The sequence below is a fragment of the Harpegnathos saltator genome, unplaced genomic scaffold, assembly GCF_003227715.2.
Source record: "Harpegnathos saltator strain DR-91 unplaced genomic scaffold, Hsal_v8.6 scaffold36, whole genome shotgun sequence".
Classification (NCBI taxonomy): Eukaryota; Metazoa; Arthropoda; class Insecta; order Hymenoptera; family Formicidae; genus Harpegnathos; species Harpegnathos saltator.
The window spans coordinates 419,707-434,411 of record NW_020230161.1 but is presented as its reverse complement, the minus strand read 5'-3'; the positions used below and the strand labels follow the sequence as shown (position 1 = coordinate 434,411).

Sequence of the window (14,705 nt, the reverse complement as noted above, 5' to 3'; positions counted from 1 at the left end):
TACGTTTGAATCACGAAGCAGTATCTCAAATGTATGTTTGTAACGGATTTTTTTCTACACGCACTGTTAACGAGACGTGCGCGAACAATCGATGTTGATGGATGCGTGCTTCTGTATCGTGCTGTTTTTGCTGTCTCTGAAAATTGACGATACTTTTGCAGCAATATGGACCAAACAACTTTTTGGCCCGGCTCTGGTGGTTTCGAATCTTCAAGTATTTCGAGAAAAATGTGGGCGGCACAGTGCCACGACAATATGACTGGCCTCTACCTTGGCCTCGACGGTTTCTTGCCAAGCATCCTAATCGAGATAGTTAATACTGGTCCTGATGTCACGATAGAGGCTGTTAAACAAAGGAGTTACTTTTGTTGTATATATTGTATACATACATACATGTACACACATACCTGCGTATGTATACATCTTAGGCTCGTTAAGTGGAATGTAAAGCTTTTCGCTAGAGAGACGGATAAGTGCGAGCGTTTTTTCAAGAGAGCGGAAGCTCACAAATGTGGAAGCATTGTAGCTTTGCGTCGTTCACTGTCGCCTGCGATTCGACGTGTGATCGTGAACGCGCGCGCGGACACAATAGTCGTGTTCTCTCTCACGCGTAAGTCATCGTCCAATCGGCCCGAATTTACTTTTCGCTTGATTTTGATACGATTTATATATACAATTTAACGAGTAGATAAACGAGATGGACAGAGTTTACGATAGTTGTAGCCAGCGAGAATTCGAACGGCGGGAGGCAAGGAGGAACTCGAGTGTACAGCCGTACAATCGACGCGTTTTATTAATCCGTGTACAATCGCGCTCGCACACCTTTGGATAGCTATGTAGACGACGAGGAGAAGACGACAAATCGAAAGTAATACGGTAAATAAGTAAACTTAGGGCGCGCGCGTGCCTGCCGAGGGGTCGCGCGTTTTTCTAGAGACTCGAGCGCGATCACCGCGTACAATAAGGGATATTTTTCATCTCCGGGATAACGTAGAGATAAAAAATTCACGAGGGTGAAATCCGAATCCTCCCGCCAGACGAATCTCCGCGTCGCGTTCTTAACATGTCTCGACTTCCAGTACCTAGATACGTCGTCGTCCCTGACTCTGCATTCGCGGCACGAATTATTCCGATGAAAAACAAGTTCGCAGACAAATCTTTGCCAAAGGTGCGCAACGTCGTCGTCGTCGTCGTCGTCGTCACCGCCGCCGCCGCCGCTGCACCCGCGAGGCGCGACGCCGCGCGGTGCACTTCTTCCTCTCTCGCTAGTCTCCCCGTCGTAGATCCACCATCATATGTGTCGATACTCTCTCCTCGAAATTGTTTTCCCCGCGCTTCGTCAGCGAGAAACGACCCGATCCGGTACTCTAGAGGCGATTGTGCAATTTCGTGGGACCAAAACCAGGAGCGCTCAATAATAATAGACGTTAGTTTACGTAGCATTGACGAACTGTAAACGCATGCATATACACCGACTCGCGAGGTGGCATGATCTCTAATCACACACATTTAACATAATTGATATGACCGACGTGGGTGACGAGTTTCGTCGATAACGTCACCCGATCGAGAATTCGGTGTCGTAAAAATGAGCTCAGACGCCACAATGAACCGTTCGGCCGAGCGGACGCACCGGTTAACGCGGATGGAATTTGAATCTACTACCTGCCGTTGAGCAAATTATCGTCGATTCGCGCTTAGAACGTACATAGTCATGCCTCGGATTCGGAGCGAGGTTTTCCTCGCGAGGAACGCGCGTTTCAAGGGGACACACACACACACACACACGTACACACATATACATACACTTGACTCTTCTCAACTTCCATTCGAGCAGTGTAGTCCTCGTGCTGTCTCACACACACGAAAGTATCATATCTAGAGTAACCAAGAGAATCTTACAAAAAAATTAATACTAATAATGATAAGAATAATAAAGAAAGAAGAAAGTACTGACGCACGTGCCGCGTTCGTGTTTTCACGGAATAAGATCGTCGTACGCTTGTGCACACACATACACCGGATGTTGTCATATATATTATACATATACACATGCGGAGGCGATGTAACATGCGAATCGTGCGAACTGTTGGCGGGATAATTTTGCGCGGAGGAGAGTGTGCGCACGAATGAGTAGCGATCGACTTTCCTTTTCGCACGATTCTTCTCTCTTCCTTTGTTCTTCTCGCGTCTCATTGTTTCGATTCCTCGCGTCTCTTGCCCCGCTTACTCTCTTTCGCCGGGATTAACGAAGACTAAGGACGAAAGAGAGCAGCGCGCTCGTGTCTATAACATAATTTAACGGTTGACAATGATCGTTCGCTGTATAATTTAACGACGACGATGTTGCGATATTCTTCTATGGAGGGGGCGCGTGAGGATGTGAATCTCAGTTGATATTGTACAAGTAAGCGGTTAACGATCGCCATAGGCGTGACAGTACGTTGCTTTCCTAGCGTCCGACGAGAGTGCTGTTATATTGTTACGTATGTGCGCGTTGCAAGAGTGCTGAGCACGTGTTTAATCATAGTTTAAGGAACCGACTCGCGCGTTAGCCGCAGTTCGAATTACTGTTGAGATCTTCAGTCCCACTGATTGATTGATGATTGGTTACTTTGCGGGAGACGCTTGTGCGACTATCCCTCGTTTTTCGTTTTTGATTATTATGTATGTTTGAGTAATTAATAAAATTCTTTACGACATTCCGCCGAAGAAAGCCTGCGAGAAAGTCTGCATCATTAAGGGAGAATCATGAAAGTTCAGTTCATACAGGGACGTCTCTGAGAAGAAGAGAAATTGCGTAACACGGAATCAAAGAATACTCAATACACAGATCTAATTTTACCAAGTTAACCGTGTGGCTACGTTCTTCTTCTAATTATTTCCGGAGTATGATCGGCACGCATTTGAGACGATCGAGTATCGAGAGGACTCCGTGTAACCGATTATAGTTGGGACAGTATAGAAAAACGAGAGAGCGAGTGAGCGAGATAAGACAGAGGGATCCGATCGAACGCGCCGTACGACGGCGTAAATGAACTCTTTTTCCGTCTGTGATGATAAACAAACAAATAAACAAAAAATCCGCGCAAATCGCCGTTGCGCGACAAATCCCGCGGTCTCGAATAATGTAGCGAGTCGGACCGCGGATCGATTCCGAGCGATGTGTCCCTTACGGCCACCTGACATTTCTTCTCGACATTCAGATCATAGATTGAGTGTAATTGTTGAATATACATATATATTTTAATAAGATCAATGTGGTTCTCGTGGTAAGACAACTCGTTTAGCTGGCGGCGCGGCGCACTCAAACGCGTCATGACGATGTGTATGATGCCGTTTTAGGAAGTGTATATATATATATATATACATATACATATATACATACATACATATATACACATATATATATATATATACACATATATATTTTTTAAACGTGTGCATAATGTACATAGGCGCACTCTCAGCTGAAATTCATATGTTAATTCTCTCGATATATATATATATATATACACATATATATATATATATATACACACATATATAGGATGATACCGTGTTGAACTTAAGACGTTAAACTCGAGCAGACGCAAGCATACTCACACGTACACATTCAGATATATTATAGCATACACACACGCATACACATACATATATATTTCACTGTTGGACATGCGTTACTCGCGTATACCCGCGTGCTGATGCGCGCAACGCATGTCCCGCAGTGCTATTGTTGCCCTTCTATCGGATGGGCGGATACGCTTTGTACGCGGCGAAAACAAGAACTTTGATGTGTAGAGCTTAGACCGGCCCAACGTTTACGAGAAGCGACAGCTTGATACGAATGTTGGCGTGGTCGCAAGGTTGACGAAAATGAGGGTCATGACCTCCGTGTGCACGTGTAGGCGGATACAAATCGGGATTGCCAGGCGTTCAGATTTCAGCTAAACAATGCGGGTTTTGCCGTCAATGCCCGGCTAATATTAAAAATGCCCAGTTTATTAATTTCCGCTGACATATTCATCAAAGAATCCATCTGCGCAAAATTACGCTTGCAGTTCCCTCTCTTTCCAAGTCTTTAGACTTTTCAGTTTTTCAACCTGGCAATCCCCTACTTTTCGAAGACTTTATTTCTCCGGATGGAGAGTTCGGAACACGCAGCACCTCTGGAAATTATTCAGCATCGAGTTCTTCCGTTGGGCTCTCGTCGACTTCATTGCGAGCTGAATCGAAAACCGTGATCGCGAAAGCACGCGTACACGTGCGCACATATCTGCTGAAAGATATCTTTACACACGCACACGCGCGATGGAAGGAAGCTTCTTCTGTTAACGGAAGGGCCTCGTTGATGTTTCTAATATAAGAGATGACAGATTAATAAATAAAAGAGTTCATATTATTATATTACACACAGCCCGTGGCACATGCACGCACGCGCGCGTGGATATTATAATATGTATACGTGTTTATATGTATATACATATACATATATATATATATATATATATATATTTATATTTTTACGTGTAGATATTTTTTGGTAAAACTTGTTACAATAATCCAATTAGACCAGTTAAAAAAATATATATATATATATGAAGAAGAAGAAGAAGAAGAGGAAGAAGAGATTATATACGTTGTAAATAAGTAGCGGGAAGAGCTTTCGTCATCGCATGGAGCCACGTCGTAAGCGAATCAAAATTTTGTTACTGTTTATTATCAACGATCGTATCACAGCATTCTCCAATTGTTCGCGAAGCGTAATCGCATTCCGTGCTATTATTACTACATTTCTCCGAACGGACTGGTTAAAGCGTCGCGCGCAACTTTTCTTCTGTTACCGTATGTTGTACATAGAAAAAGAGAAAAAGTCTTTGGGGGGGGGGATAGTTACTCGTCTGTGAGGAACACATCGATATCATAGATTATATTATTACAATAAAGTGCAAGTGGTATATTCGACTTTACTTTATATATTGTGTATTTATAATATTTATTACGTTTTTCATATGTGTTGATGTAATAAAGTTTCAGGTATACTTTACCGCGATCGCCTCTGCATCCCTCACGACCATCCTTTAAGTCCAGCGTAGACTCCTCCGCCTGTATTTCGTTCCGCAAGTAGCGCAAAATTTCCCCCTATTGAAAAGTACCGCAGGAACTGTGAGGTAAGAATTACGTATATTTTTCACACGACACCTCGTCGACGTCTTTTGTTTCAGCTGTCAAATTAATAATTATTTCAGCAGTATCCTCTGCCTTTCACGGTCTCACGTCTCGGTCGTCCTTATAAATCCGCAAGTGAAATAATCCGCTGACAAAATTCTACATATCACGATAATTTTCGTTACATTATTACGAGAATTCAAAGTAGAAGAAACAATGTACCTCAATTGGACTAGCCTATATTTCATTAATGATAATTAATGGTTAGGTAAATGTGTGCTTTTTAATAAATTTTCATAAATTGTCGTAATGATCTTCTCGTGCAAATGACATCACCGTAGTCATACTTGAAATGTAAAATAATTCAACCTCGTAACGCAATTTTTGCGATTTTTAATTTAAATCACTAGATTATCAAGACTCTCATTATATTACGTACTATATTATTTATCTCTGTTTCTTCATATAACCATATTTTTTTAATTCATTCATATTTTTATATTTACATATTCTCATCTTTATTTATCATTGCGTTTGTATTTTTATTTCATTTATTTATAGTCACTCGAGTTTGAATTTCTAGGTGAATTTAATGTGAACATCTCTGTGCATATCAGGTCATTTTATTAACTTCATAATTTATATGTAATTTTTTTTATTGTTTGTATTTCTCTTTTTTTATTAAAACATGCTAATATATCTGGTAATAAATGTGATCATCATTATTATGCAATTGTGTCAAGTTCCATTAGCCGCCTGTAATCCGCTTACCTTTCCTAGAAGAAAAAGAAGACACGTTAAGCGTGGATGCGCAAAATGTCGAAAGTGGAATCTCCAACGAAATTAGGCACCGGCGAGCACGCCGACGTTGGCGAAGGTGATGCGGCGACAGAAAGAAAGGAGATGCTTCCACGCCACGACTTTGGCAAACGTTGGCACCGTTTCCGCGTCCTAACGCCGCGATCGTTCATAATCCGCGGTTCCCGTGCCATGAGCGATCTCCGATTCAAATACAGAAGTCGTGGCCGTCAGGCGGCCCCGTGCTCGGTGCTGGCGGTCGTTTACGGTCGGATGTTTCAGCCGAAGGAGTGGACGCAGGAGCATGTCGACCAGGTGCTTGACTACGGCGACAAGCTGTTCCGCTTGAGCATGGTGAAGAACCCGCTGAAGGACCACGAGTATATGAGGACCGACCTCGTGCACGACGAATTCTACGTGAGCGTCTACAAGGTCCTGATCTGCGTCGAGGACAACGGCATCCGCGGCAACCTCTTCAGCGAGTCCGTCGGCTGCTCCGACCTCGCGGACGGCTTGCGGAAGTTCCTGCGGGACGACGACGACGTCGGAGGGGTGATCACGGCGCAGGGCCACTCCGTGGCTGTGTGGCGCCAATCCGCCCGGGCTGAGTTCTTCTACTACGACCCGGCGTCGTGCGATGAGACAGGTGTACGTCGTCCTGGTGGCACCGCTTGCCTCATGAGGTTCAAGTGCCTCGACGACATGCGCGATCACATGCTGAAGAGCGTGAATCCCCGTTACGACTCCCGATATTGCATCGACCGGGTCACCGTGTTGCGCGTCGTGGAGGTCGGTCGACCGTTGGTCGACCCCGCGACCAGAGTCGTCGTTGGTCCTGTAGTGCAGAAAAGCGTGCTGCGAGCCATCAACCCGGTAGACACCGATGAGCACAAGCTGGACTGTACCAAGCCGGTGCCGAAGAACGAAGGGCTGCGCATATCAGCTCGAATACGCAAGGAGCCGTTGTCCATCACCATCTCCAACTATAGTATCGACCGACGGTTCGCCACGGAGCCGTTGGTGAACCGGGACGACTTCGACACCGGTTACTCCTACGACGCCATGCGGATGAACGTGCCGTCCACGTTCAAGGAGCTGCCTGGAAAAGCGGCGATTCTTCGTGGGTTCACTCACGAGGCTAGCGACGTGTACAAGGCCAAGGGCGCGCAGAATGCGGCGAACTGCGTCATGGCCATCGTCATGAAGGAGGTGCACCCGGTGAAGACGTGGTTGAGATCCAGGTTGGACGAGATCCTCGCGTTGGGCGATTCGGTGTACGCTAGCGTGAAGGCCGAGAAGCCGATGATAAAGACGATGACTGCCGTCGATTTGGACGACGTCAAGGTCAAGGTGGAGAACCGTAAGCTGGCAGTGGACGTGGATCTGATCTCTGTGACCGGTACGGTAAGTTCGAAGGCGCCGTCGGTGTTGAACTTGAAGCGAGCGTTGGACGAGTTCTTCATGCTGTACGACGACGGAGTGCTCGAGACGAGCTTCGTGGCGGTGGCGGTCTGGAGCCAGAATGATTGTTACTACATGTTTGACCCTCGCTCTTGCGACGCCATGGGTGTGAGGCTCAGGGAGGAGAAGGCTGCCAAGGCGGACAAGGGGAAAAGGGAAGACACTGAGAGGAAGCAGCAAGGAAGCTGCTGTGTGACGCGATTCCCGGACGTGGACTCGTTGGTCGCGCTGTTCCTGAAGAATGTCGATCCGGCTAAGAAGAACGACAGGTTCACCGTCAGGCACGTCACAGTGATGGACGACAAGCCTGGCAGTCGCGCCTGGAACGAATTCCAGCCCGGTGTGCCGGGTAAGACTTGGGTATTGCGCGGCAGCATCTCCAACATGGACGAGTTGTTTGAGGAAGAGAATCAAGGAGCACAGGGCCTGCCCATGTCGGTGGTGGCTTTGGTGAATGCGAGGGAAATTCCTGCGGCGAAATGGAGCAGCGAGATCGTCGACGAGACGCTGCGAGAAGGCGACGCTTACTATAGCTGGTGCAAACCTCCCGTGACGGAGGAGGAGGTAGAGGAGCCAAAGACGCTTCTCCTTGAGAACCTGAAGAGGCACTTCTACCTGAAGAATCGCAAGGTGAAGATCGACGTCGAAGAGGCAGCGATCGTGGGAGACTTGTTGGCTCCGGACGACTCCGAGGTGCCTAATTTGAAGACAGGACTGCGTCGGTTTTTCGACAATAAGCAATACGGGATAGTCGAGACGAGGGATCTCGCAGTGGCCGTGTGGAAGGCTGAGGAAGAGCTCAAGATGAAGGAGAACGACAAGGACAAGGAGACGTTCTATTATTACTTCGACCCGAATCCTCGACATGCTCAGGGTCAGGTGGCGGAGGGAGACGAAGAGAGCACCGCCTACGTGGTGCGCACATTGGATGTTGCAGCGTTGGCGGAGCAGATCCAGAAGAACGTTGAGCGAGAAAAGGAGAACGACTTTATGATACACGAGCTAAAGAGCGTCTCCGTCGGTGCACCGATGACGGACGAGGAAGTTGAGGCGGATAGGAAAGTTCTAGTCAAGCCGGATCTGAACAACTACTCCGCCATAGGCGAAACTGGCGCTGTGCTTTTGGGCAGCATCAACCAGGGCAACGAAACGCTCTTCAAACGGCAGACGAGGGGCAAGCAGCAAGCCGCAAACTCTCTCACGACTCTCGCCATGACGAGACTCTACAATCCTCATCTGTGGCACCGTGAACTCGTGGACGATATCCTGAAGATCGGCAACAGGCTTACCAACGACAACCTGATGAATCTGCCGGAGCCGGAGACTGAAGACGAAGTGCCCAGGGACTACCTTCTCCCATCGGAGATCATGGAGGACTTTGACATAGGAGTCAACCGGATATCGGTCGGTCTCGAGGAGGAGGTCGTCAGCGAACCGGTGATGGAGATGGCGAGCTTGCTGGAGCAGTTTTTCAAGGAGAACACGATGGGAGTTCTGCGTCAGGACGAGACGATGATGCCGATTTGGAGGGAAGGAGAGGTGTTCTTCACGATGGACCCCAAGGGCAGGGACGCTCATGGCGAACCCGTTGAAAAGAACGGAGCTGCGGCGGTGATGTGGTACACCGACGTGCCGTCCTTGGCCAGGGCGATCCAGGCGGTCGCACGTGGTGGCGACTTCGTCATCGACGCCGTCACGGTGGAGAACGCGTACGAGACGCGGGCGGCCGAGGCTCGGCAAGCGAAGAGGACCACGCCCGGCGAGGACCTGTGGCATCACTTCCCCAAGCTTGCTGACGGCGTCTGGAGCATCGACGGGAAAATCACCATGACGGACGAGAGGTTCGACGAGGTGAATCGCGGCGAGCAAAGCGCGGCCATCGCCGCGATGGCCGTCATCTTCTCCAAGGTTCGTCAAATATATATAAGTTATCTCAATATATAAGTCAAATGTATAAGATACCTGTAATATATAAGTTTATATAAATATCATTGCAAGTTTATCATGTAGCATCAAATTTACTCAAAATACATTTTGAATTCTATTTATTCTATTTGATACTTAATTCAATCAAGGATATCAAATCAAAGAAGAAAGCATTAACATTGAATTCGATTCCAGGTGTATCAACCGAAATATTGGACGTCAGATATCGTCGACGAGGTCGTGATCACGGGTGACAAGCTCCACTCAAAGTGCGTGGAAAGGCTGGGTGTGGGTTCGGTGCCTCTGGTGAACGAAATCATCAGCGAGTTCTTCCTGTCAACACGGCGCATCGCTTTGACAATCAAGGATTGTGCGCAGGCGGGTATTCTCACCGGCAGCACGCCCAAGGTCCAAGACCTGCGAAGCGGCATCGACAGCTTCTTCCAGAAGCACGACGCTGGTGCGTTGACCGTGCGAGGAGAACGAAATATAGCCATATGGAAGGTCGACGACGCGTATTACGTCTTGGTGCCTGACTGGCCCATCACCGTGGAAGAGACCACATCGAGGGCACCGCGGCTGTTCAGGTTCAGGAATGCGAGTCTCCTCGTGGAATACCTGCTGAGTGATCTCGGCGAGGAAGGCGACTACCAGATCAGCGCGATCGACGTATTGGACTGGAGCAAACTGCCACCGTGGAAATTCGACCCTAGCCCGGGGATTCGACCGACAAACTTGCCGCCCATGAACGGCTACAGAAGATTGCAAGGTGAAGCCCGCGCGATCCTGCGCGGCAGTTATCATCAGGGCGACGACGTGTTCCCCGAGGCTCTACGTAACCGGCAAACAGCGGCGAATTGCGTCGTGGCGCTTGGCATGTCGGTCATCAAAAGTCCCGTCACGTGGACGAAGAAAACTCTGGACGAGATCCTGGCGATTGGCAGTGGCGTTCATCTGGAGACGAAGAAGACCAGACCCTTCAAGTCGAGGCTCAAGCCGAAGGATATCATCAGGATATTCTACGTGGGTAGGTCTCTCTTTCTTCCGTCGTCGTTTTCTGTTTCATCCGAATGAATGAATTATATGAATGCTATTCACAAGGTGTTAACGTTCTAACCGCTGACGTGGAGCCTAACATTGTGAGCGGCCAAGTGGCGATCGCCCCTGTCGTTCTCGAGGAGACGAAGAAAATAGTAAAGAAGAAGAAAGAAAAGATACAGCCGAAGGGAGGGAGAGCCGGCAAAGACAAGGAAGCGAGACGAGAGCTAGCGCCAGCTCTGCCTGTGATCTTGCTTGAAGAAGGCCTGCGGAAATTCTTTCAGAGTAACCGCGCCGGCATTCTGGTGACCGATCGCGGTATGACCTCCATCTGGAAAGATCTGGGCGTCTACTTTATGTACGACCCACGAGCACGAAGCGACGAGGGCCTGCCGGACGCTGACGGCACCTCGTGCATCATGTGGTTTGCCTGCATGGAACCCTTGTACGACGTTATCTTCGCCAACATCAGTCAGGAAGAGAAATACGGACCTTTCGAGATCTGTCGGGTGATCGTAAAGACCGTCATGATCGAACCCTTGCCGTGCCCAGCCGGCTTCCAAACCTGCTTCGATCGCACCTCGTCATCCATCATGCCGATCATCTCTGTCAAAGAGACACCTGCACTGAACGTGCGACCGCTCAGCGAGTACATCTTTGTGGACGAAGAGCTGAGCATTTTACGCGGTACTCTGCACATGAATCATCACGTCTACAGCCCGGAAAACCGAGGTTTGCAGAGCACAGCGATCGCGACAGTCGCAATAGTCGTAGGGCTGCTGCACGTGCCGTCCACGTGGACGGCCAAGTTGGTCGACTCTGTGCTCAAATACGGCGACTTGCTGCACTCGGACAGCGTCCGGCTGGCGCGTCCAGGCGCCAGGAACCTCTCGCCCAGCGAGCTGCTCACCGTCTTCATCGTGGGCGATTTCCGCGTCACCGTCCACGTGCACAATTATACCGCGGCGGGCGTACTCCACGTCTTCGACCTGTCCGAGGCGCTGGGCATGTTCTTCCGCACCAACTGCGCCGGAATACTGCACACGACCGACATAGCGGTGGCTGTGATGCAACACTACGGCAAGTTCTATATGTTCGACCCGAGCCCGAGGAGCGACCGGGGCAGACCCTCACTCGTCAACGGCGCGGCCTGCGTGATGAGGTGCGACAGTATCGCGAGGATGACCGAGCTCTTCGTGTCGAATTGCAATCTCAGAAGGCCGAACGTGTACACTCTAAACGCGCTCAACGTGCTGAGCCTGCAGTTCTTTTCGGGCGCGAGGACCATTTGCCTGTCCAAGTGTGAACAGTGACGTCTCCTCAAGGAGGTTCACATTATGCTGTAACATTCCCTATAACTCGACTGCAGAGTACGTGGAATAAACCAACACCTCAATCAGCAGACAATATTTTTTTAACGTTTTTCAAATATTTATTTTATATTTTTTTATATGTTTTCTATTCATTATACAAATATATTTATTTAACGTTTATTTAATGTATATTTTACATTGATTCTTCATTTAAGATGGTGTTTAAAAAAAATATTTTTTAACGTTTATTTAATATTTAGTTAATATTTATTTTACTCGTTTAAAATTATTTTTAACGTTTTAAAAATGTTTCTTAAATATTTTTTTCTGATTGGGATTAAATGAATATTCGTTTAATGCTTATATGATTAGTTAAATTAATTAGAATTGCTCATTTTCGGAGAACTTCTGAACCAGTGCAGTAAATGTTGGAATGAAACAAGTTAATTTTCTTTAGCTCTAATTGTTGTTCCAATGTTCTTCGAAAACGAGCAGACCTATTGATATTTACATGATTTAGTGTTAAAATAAAAAAGAACGGTTTCTCGACTATGCTGTGCACTTTGCACGCTTTCAATGTCGCGCATTTTTCCTCTGTATTCTAGATTATTCGAGGGTCAATCAAATGCGCGTTATAACGATATGTGCGATATTTGGATATAAAGCGCTTACTTTGAAACGCTTCTATCACTCCCGTATTTTTCTTGAAAAATATTATTTATTGATCTTAGAGCATAGGAGGGGACTCGGAATATTTTATAAACCCATTTCCAATCGATCGCAGTTATCGCTTTAAGCAAATATCTTTATATCTGAAAGTGTACTTTGGGTAAGAATAGTGTACGCATTTTCTTGCTTTGACGTCAGTAGTCAAAATGGCCGCGGCGGGCAACGGCACTTTCTTGCTTTGACGTCAGTAGTCAAAATGGCCGCGGCGGGCAACGGCGTTTTCAAACGTAAGTGAGAAAAAATTGTTGATAAATTCGAGGTAAGACCTGCGGAGCGACTTAAGAGTATCCATTGTTTAATCTCGACTATAGAGTTTATTCACGCGTCATTGATTCGCCAATAACAAATCTTGCCGATTGATTCGGCAGTCTCGTAGGTCGCGATCGAGGCGACCGTCGACATCGCGAGCGACGAACAGCGAAAGACGAACGCGGGAACGCGACGGCGCCGTTCTTTTCCGTTTCTTCCCGTCATCTCTCGAAATATTTAAGCGGTCTGTTATCGGTCTCGCGTTAGTTGACGTGTGTTTCTATTCGCGATTGCATCGAATTTACGCGAGTGTCAGTGCCAAGAGACTGTCTGAAACACTACGACGGGGCAACCAGAAGGGGGGATGCTGAATCAACAGGTCATGGCGGAGGGCGCTGAAAGGTGGGCAATGATACATCGCATAATTTCAGGTATGCTTTCGCAATTACTTATTCCGGTTTTCTGGTTTATACGAATGTTTGACGTTTCTTACGAACTTGACAAAACCGGAATAGACGAGTCGAAATTTAGTCGGGTATTTATAATCTGTTATTATCCGGCGAAAAATTGTAGTTTCATCTTTGATTATTCGTCAAGCTACATTTATTTGTGAGTCTAATAGTGCCTTCCAGGTCGTTGGTCTCATTCTGTTGATTGATTATTTGCCGTCTTTTTGCCATTTTTATTTATTGTCGTCGACGCACAAATTATAAATTTGAATATTTATTGACGCATTGAATTATTGAACATTTTGCCCTCTTTATTCTTATTTTTTCCTTTTTTGGAAGGAAAAAAAGTCGCAAAAGCAAAGTCTATCGAGATTTCCACCGCTAGATAAAAAAAGATAAAAAAAGAGATAACCGAAATATTGTGAGGAAATTTTTTTATATTAGCTGTAAACATTGAGAAAAAATTAAATGCAGATAGAACAGATTGAATTAATCGAATATAAGATATTTCCGGAACAATTCCCTTAAGCATGCAAAAAACTTTGGTCAAGCAATCATTTGTAACATCAACGCCACACAAAGTCTGCGCAATATTATATCTCAAGATTTTCTATCGGCCTTTGAAATTGAGCCTTTCAATTTGCGCGATTAGTGTAGAAGCAAATTCACTTCACACTACTTTTTGACTCTTTGAAAATGTCATAAACGTTTCGTCCACGACGAGGATGATGAGGAAGGGCGAAAGACACACGCGGCCGACAACGTTCTCAAAGTGCTAATTTTATTTATAGGTTTTTCTTTATGACACAAATTACTTGTAGCATCTACATGAGTAAGAGTACAGGCTATACGAGAATGAATTTAATACAGATCACTTATTAATGTAAATACATTGTTCCTCCTCAATTACACGCTATCAACTAGATACTTAGAAAACACTGTACAACGCAGCTGAGAACTGTCGATTGATACTTTACAATATAGTACAACCACTCCTTGAAGCGAGACACGAGCTCCGAATCCGACTTGTGGGGACCTTTCCATCTGGTCACTTAGTAAGGGGAAGAAGGGGGGGATACATATATCACACCCTCGCGCGACTCGCGGACTTGAGACGACACGCGTACGGGGCCCTCGATCAATCCTCCTCGCCTCGTGCGGACTATAGGCCATATCGAGCGAGTCTGCCCGCCGTTTGATCGCATTCTCCCGGAAGCACGCATTCTCTCGACACCAACATTTCTCGCGAGATGTCGAAAGCAACACTCCCAGTGTATCGTCGCAGGCACTCCGCCGCCGCCGCCGCCGCCGCCATCGCCGAATCCTTCGCGACGTGGTCTCGTTCCTAGCAAAGTGAACAGGGAGGTAGTGCGACGCGAGCAGGCTCAGAGGGTACCCTCGGCCATCCTCGAGAAGAAGAGAGAATCTTGGCCACCTTTTGAGCGCGTCAAGAATGCGTCAATCGACAATGGGACCGTTGCCTCCGCTCGCGTCACCCTCCTCGTACAGTGCAGTCATCGTTGCATATACGCACGCATACAATAATACATCGCACAACTTGGCGAGTCTTGTA

The 14,705-nt window shown here is 47.0% G+C and overlaps 2 protein-coding genes across 12 annotated transcripts in view; both read left to right on the top strand.

The window, feature by feature from the left end:
- LOC105186991 (phosphatidylcholine:ceramide cholinephosphotransferase 2) overlaps positions 1-3,825 on the top strand; it is a 31,551-nt gene extending 27,726 nt beyond the window's left edge. For all 11 annotated transcript variants that reach the window (XM_025300374.1, XM_011147537.3, XM_025300376.1 and 8 more), the window contains one exon: positions 162-3,825. In XM_025300374.1, coding sequence (XP_025156159.1) covers positions 162-317 — 156 coding nt within the window. In that variant the 3' untranslated portion in view covers positions 318-3,825. The remainder of the gene's footprint in view (positions 1-161) is intronic.
- A 2,160-nt stretch (positions 3,826-5,985) lies between these two features.
- LOC105187022 (uncharacterized) lies at positions 5,986-11,789 on the top strand. Its single transcript, XM_025300369.1, has 3 exons — positions 5,986-9,336; positions 9,550-10,381; positions 10,456-11,789. Exons 1-3 carry the CDS (start codon positions 5,986-5,988, stop codon positions 11,703-11,705), a joined length of 5,433 nt encoding a protein of 1,810 aa, XP_025156154.1. The 3' UTR covers positions 11,706-11,789.
- Positions 11,790-14,705: the final 2,916 nt, after the last annotated feature.